Source organism: Cryptotermes secundus, unplaced genomic scaffold (assembly GCF_002891405.2).
Source record: "Cryptotermes secundus unplaced genomic scaffold, Csec_1.0 scaffold162, whole genome shotgun sequence".
NCBI classification, from domain to species: Eukaryota; Metazoa; Arthropoda; class Insecta; order Blattodea; family Kalotermitidae; genus Cryptotermes; species Cryptotermes secundus.
In genome coordinates, this window is record NW_019739943.1 from 1038401 (window position 1) to 1061683 (window position 23283).

Consider the following 23283-nt stretch of genomic DNA (forward strand, 5'->3'; position numbering starts at 1 on the left):
CAGTTAAGCACATTCCTGACATATAAATTCACAAAAATCTGTCACTATAATATTGTAAATCACTGTAAAAATCTTTCAGCATCAATTTATCTTATCATCAATACCTTCACCTTCCACCAGTTATTACATCTACTGAACTCTCAAACCAGCCATGCGATCCAATGTATATGGTATTCGTTTGCTGGCTGTGATTCCATATTTTCTCTTCTACATTCACTGTAGATATTATAGCTATAGAGAAGAAAAACCTCTAAGTTGAATGAAATAAGAATTAAGATCTGTTTGGTTCATCTTCAATGAAAACAGCACCCACTCTATGGTCATGTTTAAAGTTTATTTAGTGAAATTTTCTTGAGCTCATTTGAGAATTAAGGTGCTATAATTTCATGCAAAACATAAATGAAGTGTTCATAAAACCAAATGTACATTAAGAGCATATATACCGTATTTACGCATGTATAGGCCGCGTGCGTGTATAGGCCGCAGCACAATTTTCAGACAGAAATTATAGAAAAAATAATTTTCTTGGAATATTATTTCAGGAGTAGAAATTATTCCGAAATTTGGCAACGTTAATTTTTTTTAAATGAAGTGTGATTTCGAATATTTCGAATATAAGCCGCACCCCAGTTTTCCTCTTGAATTTTTGGCAAAAAATGTGCGGCCTATACATGCGTAAATACGGTATTTGTTGTTATGGCAATCAGTACATAGAACTTTATATAGTAAATTTTGCTGAAGGCTTGTCTACCATCTTAGAAATGCATGGAAGAGTAATGGAGAGAGGTGACCAGGTTTCTTGTCAAGAAAACACCAAAGGGTTACATGGTGTGACATCTTCTGCAGCTGTGTTTAAAGTAGGCCTCACAATAATTACTACATCACAGTTGCAACTATTTTCTTTCAGAGAAAAGCCAGTCATGAGACACAGAGTACTGAAACTTGGTCTATCTGCAATATTGATATATAGCAGGCATGGTGATTGAGGAACATGGCATTGATACACTTATAGAATCTAGACCTGCAGCTGCAGAGCTACAGGCACATGCAATACAGAGTTATAGAGGAGAAAATATGGAAATATTTGAGAACATTTTACATTATACATTGCATATACTGAAACTCGATCTCTAATACTCTTTAGGTTAGACATTTCAACAGCATATATAATTCTGGCTGGCTGAGATACGATAAAAAGAAACAGATACAGGCATGGAATTAAATGTGTGCCTGAGAGCTACAGTCACAAGAGAACACAGGAAATAATATTTTCATGTGAGATAAAGTTGCCAATCCTGGTTGTGGTGTAATAAGTTATTAACCATAACAGATTCTCACGTCATTTACATTTATGTGATGAAATCTCAGTTTATAATGTGACTATTTTCAGACAATCCTTCATATCAATAAATCATGGTATCATTATTTAAAAAGAACAAAACTGTTGAAGAAAACAAGTACCTAAAGACAGCATCTTATAGGTTTACAAACAATAGGAAACACAAGCAATATGCATCATTTTTTTTATTTTGTTGGACATCACTGTAATATAAATGATAGACATTCTAATTTCAAAAGAAACATGAGAAACATGGAGGTGAATAAAAATTCAATATGGGCACATATTAATATTTCAATCTTCTGCAAACCAGTTTCACAGCGTCCTGAGAATACAATTTAGATACCGACAATGCCATAAAATATACAGGAACTAAGAACACAGTTTTACTGTAATACTAACAATTGTGAGAACAAATACCCTTGTTGACCATCAGATTATAACAGTTCCTTATTTCTGGCAAAATATTGTAAAGTATGTATAACAATATCCTGTTTAAATTGAAATTGGAATTAGGTGTGGGAGGTTGTTAAAAACTTGAATATCCTGGTTGTAGACATCAGAGCGTTAAATAATAATTAACTTAGGTTCTTTATAGCGATTCGGGCAGTTTCAAATAATGTCACATATAATTAAAAACTTTGTAACAGTTATTTTAAAAACTTACAGCCTTAAATCTATTAGGAAATCTATATTACTGAAGCTAATCATAAAATTAGAAAAGGTTCATCTACACTGAGTGAATATTAATGCTATGTAAAGCGGCAAAAGCAAAATAAATTTAAAATAGAATATGAGAAAGAAGATATGTATTCTAAACAATTTGATACTGACGAATTCAATATCCGGTCTGGTTTCCGGACAATGGATCTGTGAAATTATGTATGTATGTATGTATGTATGCTCTCTTACTTAGAGAAAGGTATAGTGGAAACTAAACCATATGTCTGTTCGGGATTTTCATGACAAAATGGGTAGCAAGCATTAGAAAAGCACCATTCTATTACGATATGTAACCCCCCCCCTTCCACAACACAAGAAAATATTCCAGATTTCTTCTGCAATTCCATTCACAATGGAAATACTCATATGCCTCTTACAACAACGTCAAAGGGACCATTTCCACATCCTAGGTATGTTACCTGTATGGATATGTGGAAAATAAATTAATGAATGACTGAACAGTAGAAAACAAAAGGAGATAAAACATTAATCTTAGATACACTTATTGAAACCCTTTTAATTGTATATCAGGAAAATACAACTAAAACTTGTATTTTTATGACCAGAAAAACACACTGTTAATGTTATATGTTTCAGCTGTGATATCCTCTTAAAATATGAAAATTCTAAAATCCATTTTACAAACGTGGGATAAGTATTGTTAGGATGCTATTTATCTCTCACTACTAATAACGTCTACAAAATCTGTCTGGCTATAAATAATTGCAGAATATTTCTTTACAATTTGAATCATGTTGTTAAAGAGGCACCTGACAGAGAGTGTGTGAAAATAGCCATAATTAACAATCCTGAAAATTACGCTCACAGGAATCTGACTTCTAGGTTTGTAACTGTTTGTATAATTTGCAGTAAACCTCAGCCATGCCCCTCCCACCAGATTCTATGCTCTGGTGTTCCACCTTTATCATTATCAAACTGAGTTTCAAAATAATGCAGTAAGGAACTTGCTTCATCATGCAAACAAAACAATTCATTTATACTTCATATACACCAGCCTCAACAAAGATCATTATATTTAATATTTCTTTTTATATATATATATATTTATATATCTTGCTAACTCTTCTCAAGAAGGTTGCATCCAAGTGGAGCATCTCACAATTTTGTCATCTTATAAACACCTAATACAACAACTATTTCCTGGCATTCATTATGCAGGACTCTGGGCCTTTTTCCATTATGAAATTCAGTACAACCAAAGGAAGAAAGTAATCAGACCTTCAGAGAAGTAAAAGCAATCAGCATTAAGATCATGCATCTTTCCAGACTTCAGTCTGTTGCTGACAGGTTAACTGGCATCCAAAGTTGCTGCAGTAATATACTCAAAGCATTCTAAAATACTGTGTACTCTCTGACTATGCAACAAGCTCTGTGGGGAAATGGCTCTTCTTAAGCTGGCAGTTTGGAACTTGGTTGCATTTTCAATGAGTGAAGATGTACCATCAAAGACAAATAATTTTAAATTGTAAGCTCTCATATCACCATGTGATTGAAGTCAATACTGTTACTGTATTTGTATTTCAACATTCACAAAGGTTTCTGTAGAGGTTAGCCCAGGGGCCCAGTCCATGACTCTGTGTATGTGTATGAGACTGTGTAAGGAAGTGCATTTTGATGGTGTGGGCCAACCCAGTACTTCAAACTACAGAATCCTGGCAAATATGTCTGGAACAGGAACTGTAACATCTTTGACAGGCCTTCATCAAATTCAAAGACTCTGAATTTAAGCGCTTGGCATACACTAAAATGCCAAGAGGGTATGAGGTGCCACAGTTCCTATACCTTTCCATCAGTTGGCTCCTTGCCCTTCCCCCAAAATTTGTCAAACCTTGTCCGAGCTTTCTCTAGCACATCTGATGCAAGGGAACGCCCAGAAGAGGGTGAAACCAATGGAAGAGGTTTCGTTGGGGACTCCTGAGGTAGGGTGGATGCAGAGGCCTCCAGAATTCGGTATGGGTCTTGTGAGCTTCCTCCTCCAGCACTGCCCGCACTCATCTCAGTTGGTGTTTCCAGTAGCTCAGACCCAGACCTTCCTTTGTCAAATGATGGACCTTCCTGATGTCGGAAAGCAGTTCCAGCTGTCGAAGTGTCATACTGAAAGGGTAGGGTGGAAGGTTTCTCTTCTTCAAGTCCATTGACAGCTTCATGGCCACCAACGATTGAAGTGGTCATTGGGTCAGGAGATTTCCAGCCTGGAGAGCAAATGCAAAGTGAAGGCAATGCAGTAGTACATCATTAATACTCCTTATATTCCTGCATTTAAGTAGACAAAACAGGGCTAACCATATTCATTTTTTACTTCACTTCCTATAGTTATACATACATTTTAATTATATGTAAAGGGCATATAGTATATATCCTAACCATTTACACCAGTGTGATCTGCATCATTCATTCTTCATTTAGGCATTATGATAAAAATTACAAAGGGCTTAAAACTAATACTCAATTTAATTTTGATGAAACACATTTAGAATACTCATGACTACGGCTTCAAATTTAAGAAATTAAAACAAAATTATTTCAATTAAGGCCAACTTTCATCATGTGGGGAGTGCTATGCACATTTTATTCTTAAGGCAATATATGAAGAACTCTTAAACTGAAAAAATTAAATAGTTCCGTTCAGTGTGACTGGTTAAGATTTTCTTATTTCAATTATTCACGCCCTTACATGTTTCGGTCTTCAGAGGGACACCTTTACATCAATACAGTTAGAAGCCACTATCACAGTACATGTTCTAAAAGTTAAACTGACTTCCACAGTACTTCTATTTCATGTACTTCAAATGAGTTATCCCATGTATTTACACAATACTAGCAGAAAATCCAGTAACATTTCAACTGCAAATCATTTACTTTGTATCACCATCCTTTACATCCTCTCTTCCTTAAAACCTTCCTCACACTTCCTCATTTTTCCATCAAAATATTGAATTAAGGACGTGCCTGTGAGGTGGATTAACGACATCAAGCAAACACAGTGTACAGAACGTTGGAGGGTACAAGAGAGGCTGCCTGAGACCAGCCAAAAGATATTTACAGGGTTCATTCAGGGGTTTATGTGGTCCTAATGACACAAAAGCATGGACCAAAAGCTAAGAGGGTGTCTTATTGAACCCGACATCCTCAGGATCTGATATCGATAAGAGAGGGATTACTATGGCCACCCCTCTGAGGCTCAGATCACTTGGCAGACGAGAGCAGCATGGGCATTGAATAATTCACCCCCAAGCTGTCAAGAATGTTGCCTCTTTGGAGGGCACCCAGTCCTCTGGGAAAGAAGAAAGGGAGAAAATGATGGAAATATACATTCATCCTACTGAAACAAATTATAAATTGGGACAAAAACCTAACATGCAATATTCATTCAAAGTACCTTATACCACACGAAAGAAGCCATGGAAAACTGCTGTGTGAATAAGAGATACAGACTTTGTACAACAACCCTAAATCTATGAAGGTCAAAGAAGTTTAATGAGCTGTGGTGGAACAATTATTTTCTCTGTTACACCCAAAGAGAATGTAATAATTTATATTTATGTCAGTGTCTACATTAATGTCATACATATTTCAGAGTTTTGTTCTATCGATAAGATAATGTGAGGATGACACACATAATTTGAGGGAGCCATAAGGAAATTATTGTCACCTCAGCATTCCAAGACAAATTAATGAACTTGGGCTAGGGTGTATGAATATGATTTGAGCTGAAGGGTTACCTTCTGCCTCAAGTAGTGTACCTCAAGTATTCCAGGCAGAAGTGTATGCCATCAAGCATGTTTAGTAGACAATATAAATAGCAGCAACAAAGATGGAAACTTGTATATTCTGAGTCAAGCTGCAACTAAAGCACTTGCCAATTAGCAAATGAACTTGTTTGGGACTGCCATCAAACCTTCGTGAAACTGGCTGACATGAACAGACTATTTGGGTCTAGACATATGGTAGTAGCACATGGATGGAGAGAATTACATAATGAACAAGTTCAAGGTGGATGAGATTGGTGGAACATGTGGGAAGAATGTGAGAGATATGAAATACACATAAAAGTTTAATTGGAAAACACATTAGAAATAAATAATTTCGAAGTCCTGAGTGTTCATGGGAGAATAATTATTAAAAATAATATAACAAGCACAGGGTGTGAGGATGTTAACAGGATTCATCTAGCTCAGCTGTAGACTCTTGTGAAACGTTAAAACGAAGTTTTAGGTTTTATAAATGGCATGGATTGTCCTGACCAGCCCAGCAATTGTCAGGTTCTGAAAAAGGACTCCCCTCCATGTAGTTATTTAGGGCAATTACAATGGTAATTAGACATCGATTAATGGCAATAAGCTTTTTCTAGTGAACAACGGATAGTAATTAGAAGGAATATGTCTTGGAACAGCACTGTCTTCTATAATCAGTTGAACAAATATTTCATAAGAAGAAAGGAAGCCATTTTGCTACAGCCTGTGTGTTTACAAGGCATTTTGCAAGAAGCCATTGGCAAAACACCACCCCTGCATGAATGTCAGGAGTGAAAGCTTGCATTCAATGGATGTGGTGCGGGTAAAGTGATTGTTTGCGGAGAGTTCTCCAGATTAGGGGAACACCGATACCTTCAGCTGCTGCCAATCTTCACATGCTGATTCCAGGATCATCCTCCACTCTTCTCAATATGCAAACTTCTCGAAAACACGCCCATAACTCACCAGGCATTGAATTTTGGATATACGTTGACAGGAACCCTTTTGCTTATTTAAGTGAGTCCTATACCCCTTTAAATCCCGTAACCCGTTTTTTAAACACCTGTATGTATTATTCTTGAGATAAAGAGCATAAGCATATTGTGGGGACATCCCACATAGCACGCTGTTTCCACCGGTCTTTTAGACAACACTCACTCCTTAGTGAATATCGCATTGCTGGACGTTTCATTCTTATTGATATAAGCACGCTCTGCAAATTGTTGCTCCTCAAATGCAAGTTTCGCTCCGCCCACCGAGCATTGTATAAAATGTGGAGCACAAGCTCGCAAGTCAGTCAGTTCCACGTCAGTTCCACAGCGGTGTTCAAGCAGTCTACAAACAGCATGCTTCGTCACCAGCGCTCGGTCTTCGGAGGCATCGGCACTTTGCTGCACCAGGTACGACTGCCTCGGCTGTCTGGCGGTGTCACCCGACTCACTAGGCAACTCGGCCGCCTCGATTCGCCGGTGGTCATGCCCGACACACTGGGCAACTGGCGTAGCTACCGCCTCTCCACTCCTGCGACCGCGCTCGGCAAGCAAACCTTTTCCAGCAACCAAGCAACCTCCTGCAAAGGCCGCACTGCGGCCAGTCAACTGACTCAGCCACCACAACATACCGCAACCAACATCCCGTTTCTACCAGCATGCGCCGCGCTACTTCACCGGCCAAACATCCCAGCAGCCAACGGTCCTTTTCAGGACCTACAAACTATTCCGAAGAAGTGGGTTGTCATTGAAGTAATGACAAAAACCCCACAATATATTCATAATTCAGTACTTAAATATAGTGGTGAATGTTGACAGATTTGAAAGCCAGTCTCTCATACCATACTGAGTCATGTTCCTTTAGTTACACTCTGATGCATCCTGTTCATTTAAGTCATTGTATGACATTATTTTAAGGAAAACATTATGGTTATTATTATTTTGCTACATAATTTTGTGTATAGCTTACACAGATTTTGAAGAAGAAAGCAATAAAAAATCTCACTATTTCTTTTTATTTCTATTAGTGGTAACAAGCCATGGCTATTTAAATGGAAACATAAATTCCAGCTCTTCAGTGTGAAGACTGGACATTTCCTTGTGGAAAGAATCTGACCGGTTGTGGCTTTTACTGTGGAATGGTTACAAATTTTTGCTGTACAAACAGAAAGTAGAATTTTTCAACACATACACAAAAGTACTTATATTTCATGAAGAAAGTTCATACTAACTGATAATAGACTTATATAGAAAGACATGCTTATTCCTTAGCTGTAGTCATGCTTTATCAGTTAAGAAATGTATATTATGTCAACTGAAAAATAATTATGAGCAGTGACTAGGGATGGATGTACAAGGAAGTGATCATTGCCTACTTTAAGGCACTACCACAGCCTGAGGGATAACTGCGGTGAAAGAGAAGTGGATGGAGACTTTTCATGCTTTGATCCATGTGAAGCACAAAAGATGGTGGAAGATGAAGACCACATTTCCTTTGAGGGACCAGAAATAAGGGGAGGGAGAAAACTCATGCACACTAATTAGTCTTGAATGGGATTTCAACACAACTATTGTTAACTACTGTAACTATTTTGTTAGTGAAACTAAGTAGCACCAGAATATAATGTTTTATAATATATCACTTTTACGGAATTTTAAATTTGTGTTTCAGAAATGTCATTGATTCTGATCGCTATTTTAAATGCAAAATAAAACTGAATGAAAAATGCATATAACAAAGGATCATTGAAATATGGCACAATTATTCCAATGTCAATCAACATGCCAAGTTAGCTGCACAACCTGAGGTCTGTTCCAGCAATTCTGGTGGGGCTGACTGTGGTGCTGGTGGAGGAACAGTAGGAGGAGTCCAAGGTTTCACTTCACTATGCGGCCGATTCGTCAGTTCTCCTGGAACATGATGAAACACAATGCAAATCAATTTGATATGTGTTTACTTCACTCAGATATGAAGCATGATTAAGCAAAGAAACAAGGAACCACTAGTGCAGAAAGCAGACATGGCATACAGCCATACACTATTGTGAAAATTCTTGATTGCTTCCCCTAAACTTTACTTCTCTAATTGCGTTCATAAAAATATATCCATATAAATTTCACTTTCTAAACTGTGGAAATACGTGAAGTATTTATTGCATGGAATAAACAGGCTCAAGTTAACAATTGATAGAACAATATATATACATGTGTGCGTGACTCACATTTACACAAGATAATGAATTGGTACAGAGTTTGTAATATGACTTAACTTATTATAGTACTTAATGTTTTTAATTAGTTCTACAGTCTTATGTGCAACAATTTATTAAAACATAATAACAGCTAGTAACTTTAAAAGATTTCACAACATGTTTCGACCGAAATGGTCATCATCAGGTGTTAAAAGTTGTGAGTGAGGAAACTGCTGTCTTTCTGCATTGATGTTTAGCTGTTGAATTGAATTGAATTTATTTACATTCTATAAATCCTAAGCAGGTTAGTACCTTTGGATACAGAACATGTCAAAAGGTTACATACATAAGTACAGGCAATTTTAGCTTAAAAATTAATATAACTTAATTTTACATCATTCTCTATTTACATTGAAGTATTCATCTAAAGAGTAGAAGGAATGAGCATGTAGATAATTCTTTAACTCTGATTTAAACTTTTTAGTATCATTGCCCAAGTTTTTAATACTTTGTGGCAGACTGTTGAACACTTTTATGCCAGTAAAGTAGACTCCTTTTTGATATACTGATAAAGTTGATGAGGGTAGGTGGAAGTTATATTTTTGTCTAGTATTCATGTTATAGACATCAGATATAAGGTTCCCTTAGTGTGCAGGTGTGCACTGGAAACAATACAAAGAACATACTATGATGGGAACATATCACAGCAAGGAGGAATACACACATGCACAATAGGGGAACCACATATCAACAGGTAAACATCAATGCAGAAAGACCCTGTTTTATCACCCACAGCTTTTTAACACCTGATGATGACAATTTTGGTCGAAATATGTCATGAAAGCCTTTAAAGTGATGAGCTTCTTTTTAAGTATTTATAATTTGTTGCATATAAGACTGTAGAACTAATTAAACCACTAAGTGTAAAGTGCAACAGGATGCTACAATATAATATCAAAACAGTATAAAAACTAGCTAACCAAACCGCAGTAATGTACAGTAAACTTTCCATCATCTGACATGTATGGGGAAAGGACTGTTCTGCTTACGTGTATCTGCCAGTTGCATGAGAAAAATTCTAACAAAAGCCTAATTCAAAGTCAAAACTACATAGTTTCGTTTTAGTTGCTGTGTGAGAATCTTCCTGGGCAACACAGGGATTAATGCGTGAAAGAATATGGATACATGTGCCGCAACATGACCACAAATTCAGTCAGAATGTAATCTAATGGCACCCATGTGAGGAATTATGACAGCACTGCTAATGGTGACAGGGAGAACTACCACATGGCAAGTGAAAAAATATACATTGTAAATTTGCTTTTGAATAACTTCATAAAAATCGTATTTTTTTTTTTAATTTGGAGGTTGCATGAGAATTTCAGATGCCTAGATATCAGACAACCATGAGTTTACTTTGTTCTTAATTACACCTATTTCAGCCATGATGCTGTATTCTTATAGGCATTATTTCGCATTAAGAAATATGAAGTTGTGCAGTAATATTGAAACACTAGGATGATATATCACGAATATTTTCATTCAGTCATGACGTATGGGATAGTTTTCTGGGGTAACTCACCAGATTCTAAGAAGATTTTTCTCTTACAGAAGAGAACTGTTAGGGTGATGATGGAATTGAAACAAAGAGATACATGCAGGCCGGTATTAAAAAACTGAACATATTAACACTGCCCTCCTAATATATACGATGGGGTAAGCAAAAGAAACCGAACTAATTTTTTTGTGGGCAGAGCTTTTGTAGTACTGCGTTTTGCCGCTATGAGCGCATAGAGCTAACATTCCTGAGTCGATAAGCCGACTACCGTTGCTTCAGAAGGTAAGGACTAGTTTCGGCAGAGTTTATAGTGACAACTGTTTTGTGTGATCGTCGTTTTTGCAATGGCCCGAACACATGAAAATGTTGAAAAAATTCGTGAAATCATCAAGGAAGATCGACGACGGACCATTGAAGAAATTGTGGAGCTGTCGGGAGTGACTTGGAGCTCAGTTCAGCGAATTTTGACAGAAGATTTGGGAATGAAAAGGGTGGCTGCGAAATTCGTGCCACGACTGCTGACTGCTGAACAAAAACAAGGTCGCGTGGAAGCATGCTGTGCTTTGAAAGAAGAGTCCCGAAATGATCAAAACTATTTTTCAGCGTTTTGCTGATGTTGCTGAGGTGAAGGAAAAAAACGACGGAGGCGCTGTCAAGCATCTCAAAAGATGAATTTAGACAATGTTTTGAAAAATGGAATAAAAGACTAGACAAGTGTATTAGTGTAAGTTGAGAGTACTTTGAAAGGGATTGAAGGTTTGTGCTTAAAATTTGAATAAATAAGTTAAAAAAAATAAGTTCGGTTTCTTTTGGGTACCCCCTTATATTATCTTTGATGAGTTTTATGAAAAGTAATCTTGAGTATTTTATTTTTAATGATGCAATCCATAATAAGACCACAAGACACAGAGGGAATCTACATGTATTGCAGTCACATTTAGCAGTAAGACAAAAAGGAGTCTATTATATGTGTGTTAAAATTTTCAACAGTTTGCCTCTCTATGTAAGAGAGTTGGTACAAGACAGGTAACTTTTCCTGGGAAAAATAAAAGAAATATTAATCAATAATTCGTTTTATTCAGTTGATGAATTTTTGCTTTACTGTAAGTATTTATAGTCAGAAATATGTATATTTAGGTATATTTCATTACATTACTGTGCAATTTATATATAAACAAGTGACAACTATAGTTCTTCATTGCATGCATATGTATTGTGACATGTTGACCCCTACCCCCCCCAGCGGCACGTGGCGTGAACGTAACGCTCGCGTTACTACGGTAATAGGCGAGTTCCCGCCCCGCCACTCCCCTCCGCGGTGACGTCACCGAGGGATATCGCGGTCGCTAGGCAACGCGAGTCAACAGCGGCGACGTTACGGTAGTAACAGCGGTTACCTCCGCTAGCGTTACATAGCAACACAGCGACATAGCAACAAGGGTGCCTATTACGTGGCCGTTTTCCCGTACTGTCCGATCGAGGCTACATAGGGAGCAGCGAAGGCTATTCACAGTTCAGTTGTACTGTGACAGCCGCCAAGTCGAGACGTAAAGTCAGCCAGTCAGTTGTATTCTGGCATTTGGAGTGTACTAATTGTGATACTGCAGATAGCAGTAATCGTAAATCTGTAATTTGGGTGATTGTATGAGCGAATGTGAAATAAAATTCGCTACATCGAATACATCGAGAATTTATTTGTCGCGATATACGCCCGATACGTGACAGTATGTATATATATGAGTAGGAAGGAGAATCATTATGTATTGCTAATTATCTTGTTGGTGTAATTGTATGTGTAACATTGTATCTATTTAATTGAGGTATTCAGTTTAGATTTTAATTATGGTGGAATTGATGTCTCTGCAATTTTATCTGTGATTGTCTTGTGACTGTTGTTTGACAAGTTTTATATTCAGTGCCAGTTGCACACTTAAGAATACTCTGAAACGCTAATGTATGTATGTGTGTGTGTGTAGGCAGTATTGTTTCCTACACTTCCTTCTACCAATTATAACGCAGAACTCATAACACAGGCTCATTATTCCACAATGTATTATACTGAAATCAGAAAATGAAAGACTTCTTGAAGCCAGAATTTTATGTCAAGTTAAAAGGAAACATAAATTTTCAGCGAAATAAAATAAATATTGACAATTATAGGCTTACTTTATTGACATACACTCTAAGAGACAAAATGAAGACAACTCATACGATTGTTCATCATGAGTCTGTACAGGAACTACATTATTATTATTACTCAAAATTGGAACAGTTTTGTTTTCGAAAACATATGCCAAGATTGGCTATAGACCTAGTAAAGAAAATTGGAATGCCTCCCTACTCTCATGACATGGTGCTTACCATTTCTTAACTTCAAATATCTACAAAAAGTCACATTAATGCATATTCAGCTTTACAGTTTTTTTTTTGTTTGTTTTGGGATGAACAGCAGACAAGGTTTTGTGAACAAGTCATTCATTTTCAGTTCTCATAGAATTCTATATGGATATTGTATTACATAAGAAGATTTTTTCATATTATGAACAGTTAACATGACAAAATAAGATTAATCATAGGAAAAATGTATTTTAAATGGTGTAAAGACACACAGAGTTCTTTTTATGCTTCAGAAGTTTCTGGTCCATTGGACAGCAACTATTTGCCATATGTTCATACTCTACATGAACATAAAGTTGAGAACACATGGGTATGATCATACTCCATGCAGAAAATCTGACTTTACTGTATGTTCACATTCTACAGTAACGGAAAGTGAAAAATATGTGGGTATGATCATATTCCATGCGTACTCCATGCAGCACCTCTGATGTGACTGCATTAATATTTTTGTACTCAGCAAAAGCTTAACCCATTCACTTCTAGCCTAAACATTTATGTGAATATTGTGTGTGCTACTCAGTTATAAACACAAATGAGGTATAAGATATTTTTATAGTAATGCTGTTCCCATTGTCATTACAAAAAAAACTTTATTATATACAATCACATGTGTTACTATATAAATTACACAATTTAAGACATTTTTTTCTTTCGTGCCTATATAAAAAGCTAGTTTTGTTTCCAAACTAATTCCTTTATGGCTCTTGAAAATTTGAATTAACACCAGCCATATGACTTGGAAGCAGTTAGTCAATTACTGCAAAGATTAGAAGATTCCTGTGTGCTGTGTACAAAAACTTATAGTTGCCGTGCTGTGCTGAAAGCCATGATGAATGAAATTCATTGCACCAGAACCCACAATTCAAGCAGCAGATATGTTCACTCTTTTGCATTTGTGTGCACTTTCATAATACAATAAATTAATCATGAATGAAAATGCTTAAGATAAAATTCTCTAGAATATCTGTAATTCTTTTACTTGACACAGCCTTGATTAAAGAGAAGCAAAGTGTCAATTTCTCCAATAGCAACATTTACTGCTTCCTTATACACCCCCAAATAGGCAAAAAAGGTAACATTGTCCCTGTGCTTAACTAATTAAGCACTATGCCGTGAAGGCGTATGGGGGAGTGGATGTATAGATCCACATTTTCTTGGCCTTGGCACTATTTGGAGGTGAGTGATCAGCTCCATGCCCTGCCTCTTTAACCTGGGGAAAAAGCCCCCCACTTCCATTGGGTAGGAGGCTGGGTGGGCCTCAGTGCCAGTCTGGACAACATGGAGAAGAGGAAATTCTTGACACTACCAGAGCTCAAACTTCAATCCCTTGGTCATCCAGCCCGTAGCTAATCACTATATTGAGCATGCTAGCACGGTTCCTATAGACCCACAAATATGACTATTATATGTAATGTAAGACAGTAAAACAAACTAATGCTATGACATATACTTCAGTGAATAAATTTAAAAAGGCCTGATTGTGGACTTGCTAGGTAATTAAATGACTATGAAAACTCAGTGATTTGATAGTTTTCATTTTGAATTTCCTGTATTGTTTAGCCCCCCAGCCTAGCGAATGAAACACATTCTTAAGATATAAGCAAAAACAGTTATATAAGTACAATTAAAGTACAATTAATATATTAAGTAATCCAATTCAGCACTGAAATTATCAAACCCACAGCATCAGCACCAAAATTACAGATTCACAGCAGCATGCAACAACAATGCCAAATCTGCAACTCACAAACCTACCTGTACATCATGCATGCCAGAATGCTTCAAAATATTTTACATAGGCACATGGAGGAGGGGATAAAACAAAACAAAAAACCTGATGTTTAATATTCTGCAGTACATATGAGTTCTTAGAGAATTATAATGAAGAGTACTGTTCTGAGACTGCAAAATTAAATATTTAAAATTCTGTTTGGCATTATTTTCTTTTCAATAAACACATATGCAGTTGATGTTTCTACTTGATTCTATTTGGCAAGTTATCAAACCTTCTCTTTCTTATGTGGACTTCTGCAGATCAATATACTAATGGCCAGAATTATGGATGTCATAGTTTTCAGTAGAACAAAGAAGGCACATATTTTATTCTACTCACTTGCAGTTTCAACGTAACATGATTTTCAGTAACCTGCGAAGTGTAAACACTAAAAACAATTGTACCAACAAATTTTTAAATTGCTGAAAGCCATGTTACTAAAATTATTCCGAAAGACATATTGCTTTATTCTGAAAAGTCATGTCATCATTATCTGTTTATTTTGATATGCATATGAAGTTAACAACGTCAAAATATTTACAATGTCACATAGTAACGTCCTGGTTTATAGTGTCTTCAGTGTTGCAGGCACTAATTTTAAAAAAGAATAATGCTTTGATGAGGCAACATAGTCAAGATTGTCAAAAAATTGTCTTATAGATATAACTTCCTTAATTTTTGCCACTAGTGTATATGAAAGGAACTTATAAATGTAGGTTCATGCTACAAAACAAAACATATTTATCGCTAAAGGGGATAGTAACACCAGATCCATACCTCTGTACAACTTCACATTTGGCATGGCTACAAGAAATAACAACACCCGAAGCTTCAAACACAAGGTGAAAATATTCAGTGTATATTATCATTAATATGTCATGCAAACATATGTAAACTTCAGTTAGATCATATAAATATAACTGCATGAAAGTAATAACTAAAATATAACATAACACTCATAGGTAATTCTCTGCTCACTCGTCAAGTAAACAGTTTAAGGCAACAACATAAAAGCACAGTTCAGGTGGAAGGACTAAACAGAAATAACACTTCTTTTTTGTAAACAATTGCTCTTGCATAGCAAAACAATGACCTTAGTATTAAGAGAAATACAATGCTATTAGAAAATGCATTACATGTAACATTACTTGCCCAAAATTTTAGGGGGTTATTTCTGAAACCTAATGGAAGATAGTGTATAATGTTAACACGTATTTCACTGTTAGGGTGTCATGAATAAGTGGAATTTTGTAATAATTCCACACACATGCTCACATGCACACGCACACAAGTGCATCAACATTGCTCACTTCACCCAACAAGTGATTACTGAGGAAGAGGCTTCACAGTGATTCAATAATATTCATTCCCCGCATCAGCGCCAATGCTGCAGATACAACTGGCCACGAAATTCTGGTTTTATGATCGATACTGACAAGGCTAATTGCTAAGAGAATTTCAGTGCAGAATTCAATTTCATTGGAACATGATTATAGCCATCATGTACATAAGCATGTATTTGTGTGTGTATGTATATTGATTGATCAGTAACTGTCAGATGACAGGTCCACAGTCTCTTCCAAAACAGTTCCTCCACTTAATGTGATCTTCTATTTTTGGAAAGAGACTATCCAGGAAAAGGGATAATGTGGTAGTTTTTCCATTTNCCTGGGTTCGACTCAGCCTCTAACAGAAAGGCTGACAACCTTACTGCCATCTTTGAGCCGAGTCTAGGTGGGAACCTCAACGTCTCACAACCCTATGGGCCTTCATGGCCTGTTATAGGGATAGCTTTACTTTTATGTATATTTATGTATGCATATATGAGGGTTATTCGGAGAGTAACCTCTGGTGAGCTATGCTGTAGTGGCTATGTCTGTCACTACAGCACAGTAATAACACCACCATGGGGAAATACACAACATCAACTTTAAATATTTAACTCCAAGTACAAATAACTTGAGAATGATGCCCAGAGTAATACGTGTAGCCTTCACATGATAATAGGATGGTCAAAAACCAACACAACCCACATTCTAAGGAAAGATCCCAGTATGCAGTTACCCCACATCACAACAATCACTATCATAGTGGATCAACCAAACAACACATATATGGATATGTAGTGGGCACAGGATCTTAAATAAAATTTATAAGTTATAAAGACCTTAATTCGATTTTAGTGTCATATAGTCTGCCATGACTTTGCACCAAAATTTGATACATCAGAAACTGGTGCCTAATGTTTAAATGCTTCGTGTGTTTGTGTGTGGTGCGCGCATACATGTATGCAAATATGCAACAGATATGGTAACAACTAAATAGTGTACTGCAAGAAGAAAGAATGATGTTCTCATTGTCTTTGTTGAAAAGAGCAACAAAACTCAACTGAGCAGAATGCACTAAGCATAACTGAATCTCATGACTCTTTCTGTGATTGTGTGGTTTCTTTAATAATAGCAATACTGAATTTAAATAGTCTTCTCTTATTACTGATAAAAATATTTATGATATAAGTACTGTGAGAGTATATTATAATTCAAGCAGATCTGAAGTAATTTGTGCACCGCTTTGAAAACCTGTAGTACTAGTGTAAAACTTTGAGTTTCAGTGAGGGCGAGATATGTATTATGAAAGTTCAAGTTGAAAGAAGGAGAATTGACTTTGATGACATATGAATAGAGTGCAAATTAATTACTGGTAAAGTCTCATCACTCTACTGGCAGATTATTAACAGCAAATAATTATTAATTATCAAAAAAACAAGTTTAAAGTTGAAGAGCAGTAAGTCCTGACCAATTGATAGTATGGTAAGGTAAAATGACATCGACCTCTTGGCAGGATACAGAAAGGCTTTGGGCTATTACAATTTTATCCCATCAACATTGTACAAGGATAGCATGCTTTCTACTGTCACATTAAGGGTCACAGTGATATATACAGTATGTTACATTGAAGGACTATTACTCCATTTCTATTAAAAAGAGGCAGGGGAACCCTCAGTAATAGATTTTAAATGTCACTGAGCGCACGACATAATGTAATACACATCATTTAAAAAGAATTCAACATAATCCTTACCTTCATGAACATTCTGAGTGACGGTAAAAGTCTTCCCAGTGTCAAGAGGGACGGTCCAATTGACTGGTTCTGGAGAGCGCATGAGTATTTGTTCAGGTGATTTTACACGAGTTGGTTCTGGTGGAGATTTGACTAATGCTGGCTCAACCTCTGGTTCCTCTTTATTTAGCTGCTGGTCTACATCATTCTCGTTTTCACCACAAGCAGCACTGCCTGTAGCAAAAATAATGTATCATTCCCAAATTAAAAATATTGCAAGTTGCATTCCAGTTTTAATGTAGATTATTATGATATACTTCCATGCAAATGTCAGCTTCCACTTAATCGCCACCAATATGAAAAATGCTCCTTGTAATATACTGTTCATACACACAATTGAATTAAAGAGAAATTATACTGTTATGGTAATATAAAAACACATATTTCTTAAATGAAAGTAATATTTCATAGAATTTGTAGTATTTTCTGATGTCATTTTTGTAAACAACATTGACCAGCTAACAGAAAGTCCATATTAATTTCTTATGGTGAACGTACTGAAGTTTGAGAATATGTATAAAGATTTAATGCGAAAATCTTATGCTTAGAATGTTTTCTTATTTGTGCATTTCTCTAGTTTCTGCTTCACTTCAAGTCTCATGGTTAGAATGGAATACTGTGTTGTTGATTTCATAAAGAATACCAACATAATTTTTTTAACATGATTCAAGATGGATTTTAGGTCCTCACACCAGTGACCATGATGAATAATGTTTTGTGGGATGTTATGCTGTGTAGCCTGGTAGAAGTTCACCAATGTTTCTGGGAAATGTTCTGCTTCTACATACAGGGTTGAGGAATAAGCCAAGCAAGCATGACCCAGGACTTGAATGTACTGTGGCAGATCCTTCAACCAACCCGTCTTGTCTTGGTGTCCAAGCCCTGTCCAGACACATGACCAGACTGCGATGTAAAGCGACACTTAGGTTTAAGCATATTGGTAGGTGCAGAATTTGTTGCACGTAGAGGGAAAGTAGCCCCTTATTTTCACAAGAACAGTCCTCATAAGGGCAGTGAATTGTTCATCTTCTATCTCTGCAGTCTTCAGGGCCATCATGACTTTTTCCAATAGTGTTATTTGTGCTGGGTACTAGGTTCAGTGCTTTCCCAATCTGGTCCTTGTGTGCTGGGATTTCACAGTTGGCTGTTGGTGGTGATGCTGCAGCATACATATATCTGCTCTGGAGTGATAAGTTTGGATAAAACATCGCAGTCAGTGAGTGGCGTCCAGGATGCAGCTTTCTTCACTGCCGCTCTTGACTGGATCAACTACATGTCTTCAGCTGTAAGGATGCTGGGCCTTGCAGATGCAGAACTTCGGTATTATGAAGAAAGCAGTCTTCTGGGATTTGGCACCGTGTATATGTGGTGTTAACCGACGTTTCGGAGGAACGTATCGCCCCCATCTTCAGGGTAGAAGAAAAAGTATAAGAAATCTGCAAGCGACAACACCGTGAGAAACGGTAAAGCAGACTGTTTCTCACGGTGTTGTCGCTTGCAGATTTCTTATACTTTTTCTTCTACCCTGAAGATGGGGGCGATACGTTCCTCCGAAACGTCGGTTAACACCACATATACACGGTGCCAAATCCCAGAAGACTGCTTTCTTCATAGTCACCGCCGTGAAAGCCTCAAATCTTACATTCGGTATTATGGCTTTGTTGCTTTTCCATGGGCACTCTTGATGAAAATGACCACCCTCGCAAAAGAGACATTTTAAGGGCTGTTTGCAGTGGGCCTAGAGGTGACCTAAATGCTGGCACTTGTAACACTGCATAGGACCGCGGCATCCCCTGCTATGTCACCGCGGGGTGGGGGCGGGGCGGAGTGTTGTTACCGTAGTAGCGACAGCGCCTGATGTTGTTACGTCACTGCTGGCGGGGGCTGCGTGCATTGTATCATTCGATGTGTGTCACATCCAACGATACAACGCACACAGGCACAAGAGTAGAACACATCATAAGACATAATATACACTCTACATTAAAAACATAAGGAGAATGACCCCCATGTGGATGATCAAAAATACACATGAATTTAAAAATATGACGTATGAGATAACAGGTTTTAAATACATAAACTTTACTATTACATAAGGACGTATACAAATTTAATATTATTTGTAAATGGACATATAAAGGCAAGCAGTGAAATGGTTGACGGATCAATACACCTGAAGATGACAGCATACTGTCGAAACATGTAGTGTAGAAGTGGTAAATGGGATTGTATGCACTTGAAGACTTTTAATATATACACATTATGAAAATGAATCAATGCAACAGGACGCTAAAATACAACATAGTGTATATATACCTATTATATGCTGTACATATGTATTTGACAATAGCTGAGACTCTTAACAAGGGGCAAAGTATGTGTATATATAAATTATAAACACTATCAGCATGAAACACTGACTACAGCTTTTGTCAAAAGTGAGACCTGTCCTCTTGTCAGAAAGAATGCCCCACAATGACATAAGAGCAACTCTTCTGACAAAAACTAAAATCTGGTCATGAGCCACTGATGGGCGTCAACACCAAGCCAGACAGTCTGACTGATTGATCATCATTAATAAAGTGGCTTTGATTTTTCTCACTCATTATGCATGCTGCTTGCTTCCTGCTGACTGTTTGTGTGGCTTACTCTTCAACCCTGAAGGTGGATGGAATATGTTCCTACAAAACACTGGTGAACTATTACTGGACTATACAGGATCACAGGTCACATTCATGTTCACAACACTTCATCAGTAACACACTGACAATGTCAATTAAAACATATTACAAAGGTAATTCATGTATGAATATACCAATTCAGTGGAAAGCTAAGTGAAATTATTCAGACTCCATGTCCAGAGTTTATCAAAATATGCTTAATATACTCAGTAAGAGAGGCCAGTGAATATTCCTACTAAAAATCAACTTTGGTGGGCACTGTGATGGCTGAATTAGCCTTTCATTTTAGTACTTATCACATAGTCAATTTAATGATAATTTGTAAGCCATTTTGTGATTTATTAACGTGCTAAATTATGTACATGATATACGTGTGATTTTGAGAAAGTATTAAGATAGAATAATTAAAATCATCATGAAACCAACAATAAGCATTCCTGCAGATATTGAAGATTATTTACACTGAATTAAAAAATGTCACCATTAGATCTGTGGAAAAGTGATTTGGTTATTAAACTAAGGAAACAAATAAGATCACAAATATATCTATATTATTGAAAGTTCTCTTCATATTGGCTACTGGTACAAGGCTAGAATTTGATAATGACAAACTCACTTTTATTATGTTACATCATGCAGGGTACACAAGACCAACAACAATCACAAAGAACAATGTAACACCCAACATGTGAAAGCATAGCAGCCCAGCCATTTTGAAGGAGACTTACCATTGTCACACAAAATTTAAGTTAACTGCATGATTCCAACCAAGAAAATAATGACACAGTTTAGAGAAAACTTCTTCAGTTACTCCACAAAAGTTCTGCAAATGTTTATCTTGAACTGCAAGTATTAAACATGAAAACAAAATCTGGGTCTTGTCGAAATGAAACATTATTTTTAAGATGTACGGTCATGGTATCATTCAAACACTGATGCCCTCAGACCTTCATACTCCACGGTTGTGCAATTGACATTATACATGGGAGAACTGTCGTTATGTTACTGTCAGTAAAACATGAGAGAACAGAGTTACAACAGTGCAGTCTATACAGAACTATAATTAAAAGAGTTGTTTACCAGTTCTTACTTATTACTTATCCAAATTATCCAAGTTCTAGATAATAAAGTTACATACAACATACAACTTAAGACTTAACATTAAGTGTCATACATATTACTGATTGTAGCTATATGACCATACTTTACAGAATGGAAACAAAAATGGTAATAAAGTCTGAACTTGAATCTATTCTAGGTGGAATTATGTGAAAATACCATATTGTCAATATGGCACAAAACACAGATGTTTATATTATTTTATACATATAAAACACATTTAGTGCATAATAAAGTTACATACAACATACAACTTAAGACTTAACATTAAGTGTCATACATATTACTGATTGTAGCTATATGACCATACTTTACAGAATGGAAACAAAAATGGTAATAAAGTCTGAACTTGAATCTATTCTAGGTGGAATTATGTGAAAATACCATATTGTCAATATGGCACAAAACACAGATGTTTATATTATTTTATACATATAAAACACATTTAGTGCATGGAATTCAATGCTAACAGTCCACACACCTCTCACATACGTTAAACCTGCTGTACTTACACACAAACTAAGTGTTAATTTGAACTGTTACTTACACATTAAGTGAGATATTGCAATTTACAGGTGAAGAAGTGTAATTTCAACTACAGCACTAGCTACACTATAAAGTACCGAGAGTTCAACATGATGGGTATGTGGGATATGATATTTTGATACAAGGAGCAATGGCCTTAGAAAATAGATATATCATGTATGAAACCCAGCTCTAAAAAATTAATATATTATTTTTTACTATAATTTAAAAACACCATACATTTTATTTTCTTTGCCCCAAAAATGTTGCTTTTGGTTTCCACAACTTCATGTTTGATTCAGAGCTAAACTCACAAGCAAATATTTTGCCTTCTCACTTACATCAATAGTAGATTACTTATCTCTACTATCAGGAAACAGGGGACTTTAAATCCTCTGGTAGTGTAGGGATAGTGGATAGTTTTCAAATCAGGGGTTATGTTATTAATGTTTAAAAAATATTGTGCTCAAATAGCTAAGTATGCACATGCACAATTACAATAGCATAACACATGAACACATGGCCAATAAAGAATTAAATTCCTGCAACAAGTGCTGATTCAAGTGAAGTTCAAAATAGGCTATAATGACTTCTTGCCAGTTTAAATTTCCTAGAACTATTTATCACTTCTCTAAGATGTAGCGAAAATGTTTAGGTTGTAAAACTGTAGATTCATTACATTCTCAAAATGACTCATGTGTGAATAATGTAAATTACATTGCTACCAATTCAAGAAATCACATCCACAGGAAAAAAATTCCATATTATGCATCATAAACTCATTCAATTCTACCAATTGGAGACAAGAGACAAATAAAACTGAATTATAGATCTCCTGTCAGATTAATATTTGTAATTATGAGATCAGTCCCTTGACCAAAAGATAGGAAATAGATGAAATGAACAGATACCCCATAATACAGACTGAACTAAATTAGCCTCTAACAGCATCACCACACAATTCCTGGCATGAATATAAGTGCTCACATGTAACATTTCATTAGAATATTAAAAGAATGATTTTTCAATAAATATAGGGCATAGTTTATTTTACATTTGCCAATAAATGCCCCTTCTGTTCGGAATTCCTAAGAAACTGCTTATCAGT

The 23283-nt window shown here is 36.3% G+C and overlaps 1 protein-coding gene across 9 annotated transcripts in view; it reads right to left on the minus strand.

Annotated features, from left to right (window-relative positions):
* Positions 1 to 1116: 1116 nt before the first annotated feature.
* LOC111872061 (nuclear protein MDM1) overlaps positions 1117 to 23283 on the minus strand; it is a 127546-nt gene continuing 105379 nt past the window's right edge. For 8 of the 9 annotated variants that reach the window (XM_033754499.1, XM_033754503.1, XM_033754500.1 and 5 more), the window contains 4 exons: positions 17812 to 18024; positions 15508 to 15534; positions 8610 to 8717; positions 1117 to 4275 (listed from right to left, as the gene is read on the minus strand). In XM_033754499.1, coding sequence (XP_033610390.1) covers positions 3860 to 4275; positions 8610 to 8717; positions 15508 to 15534; positions 17812 to 18024 — 764 coding nt within the window. In that variant the 3' untranslated portion in view covers positions 1117 to 3859. The remainder of the gene's footprint in view (positions 4276 to 8609; positions 8718 to 15507; positions 15535 to 17811; positions 18025 to 23283) is intronic. The other variant, XM_023865575.2, reaches the window with a different exon arrangement.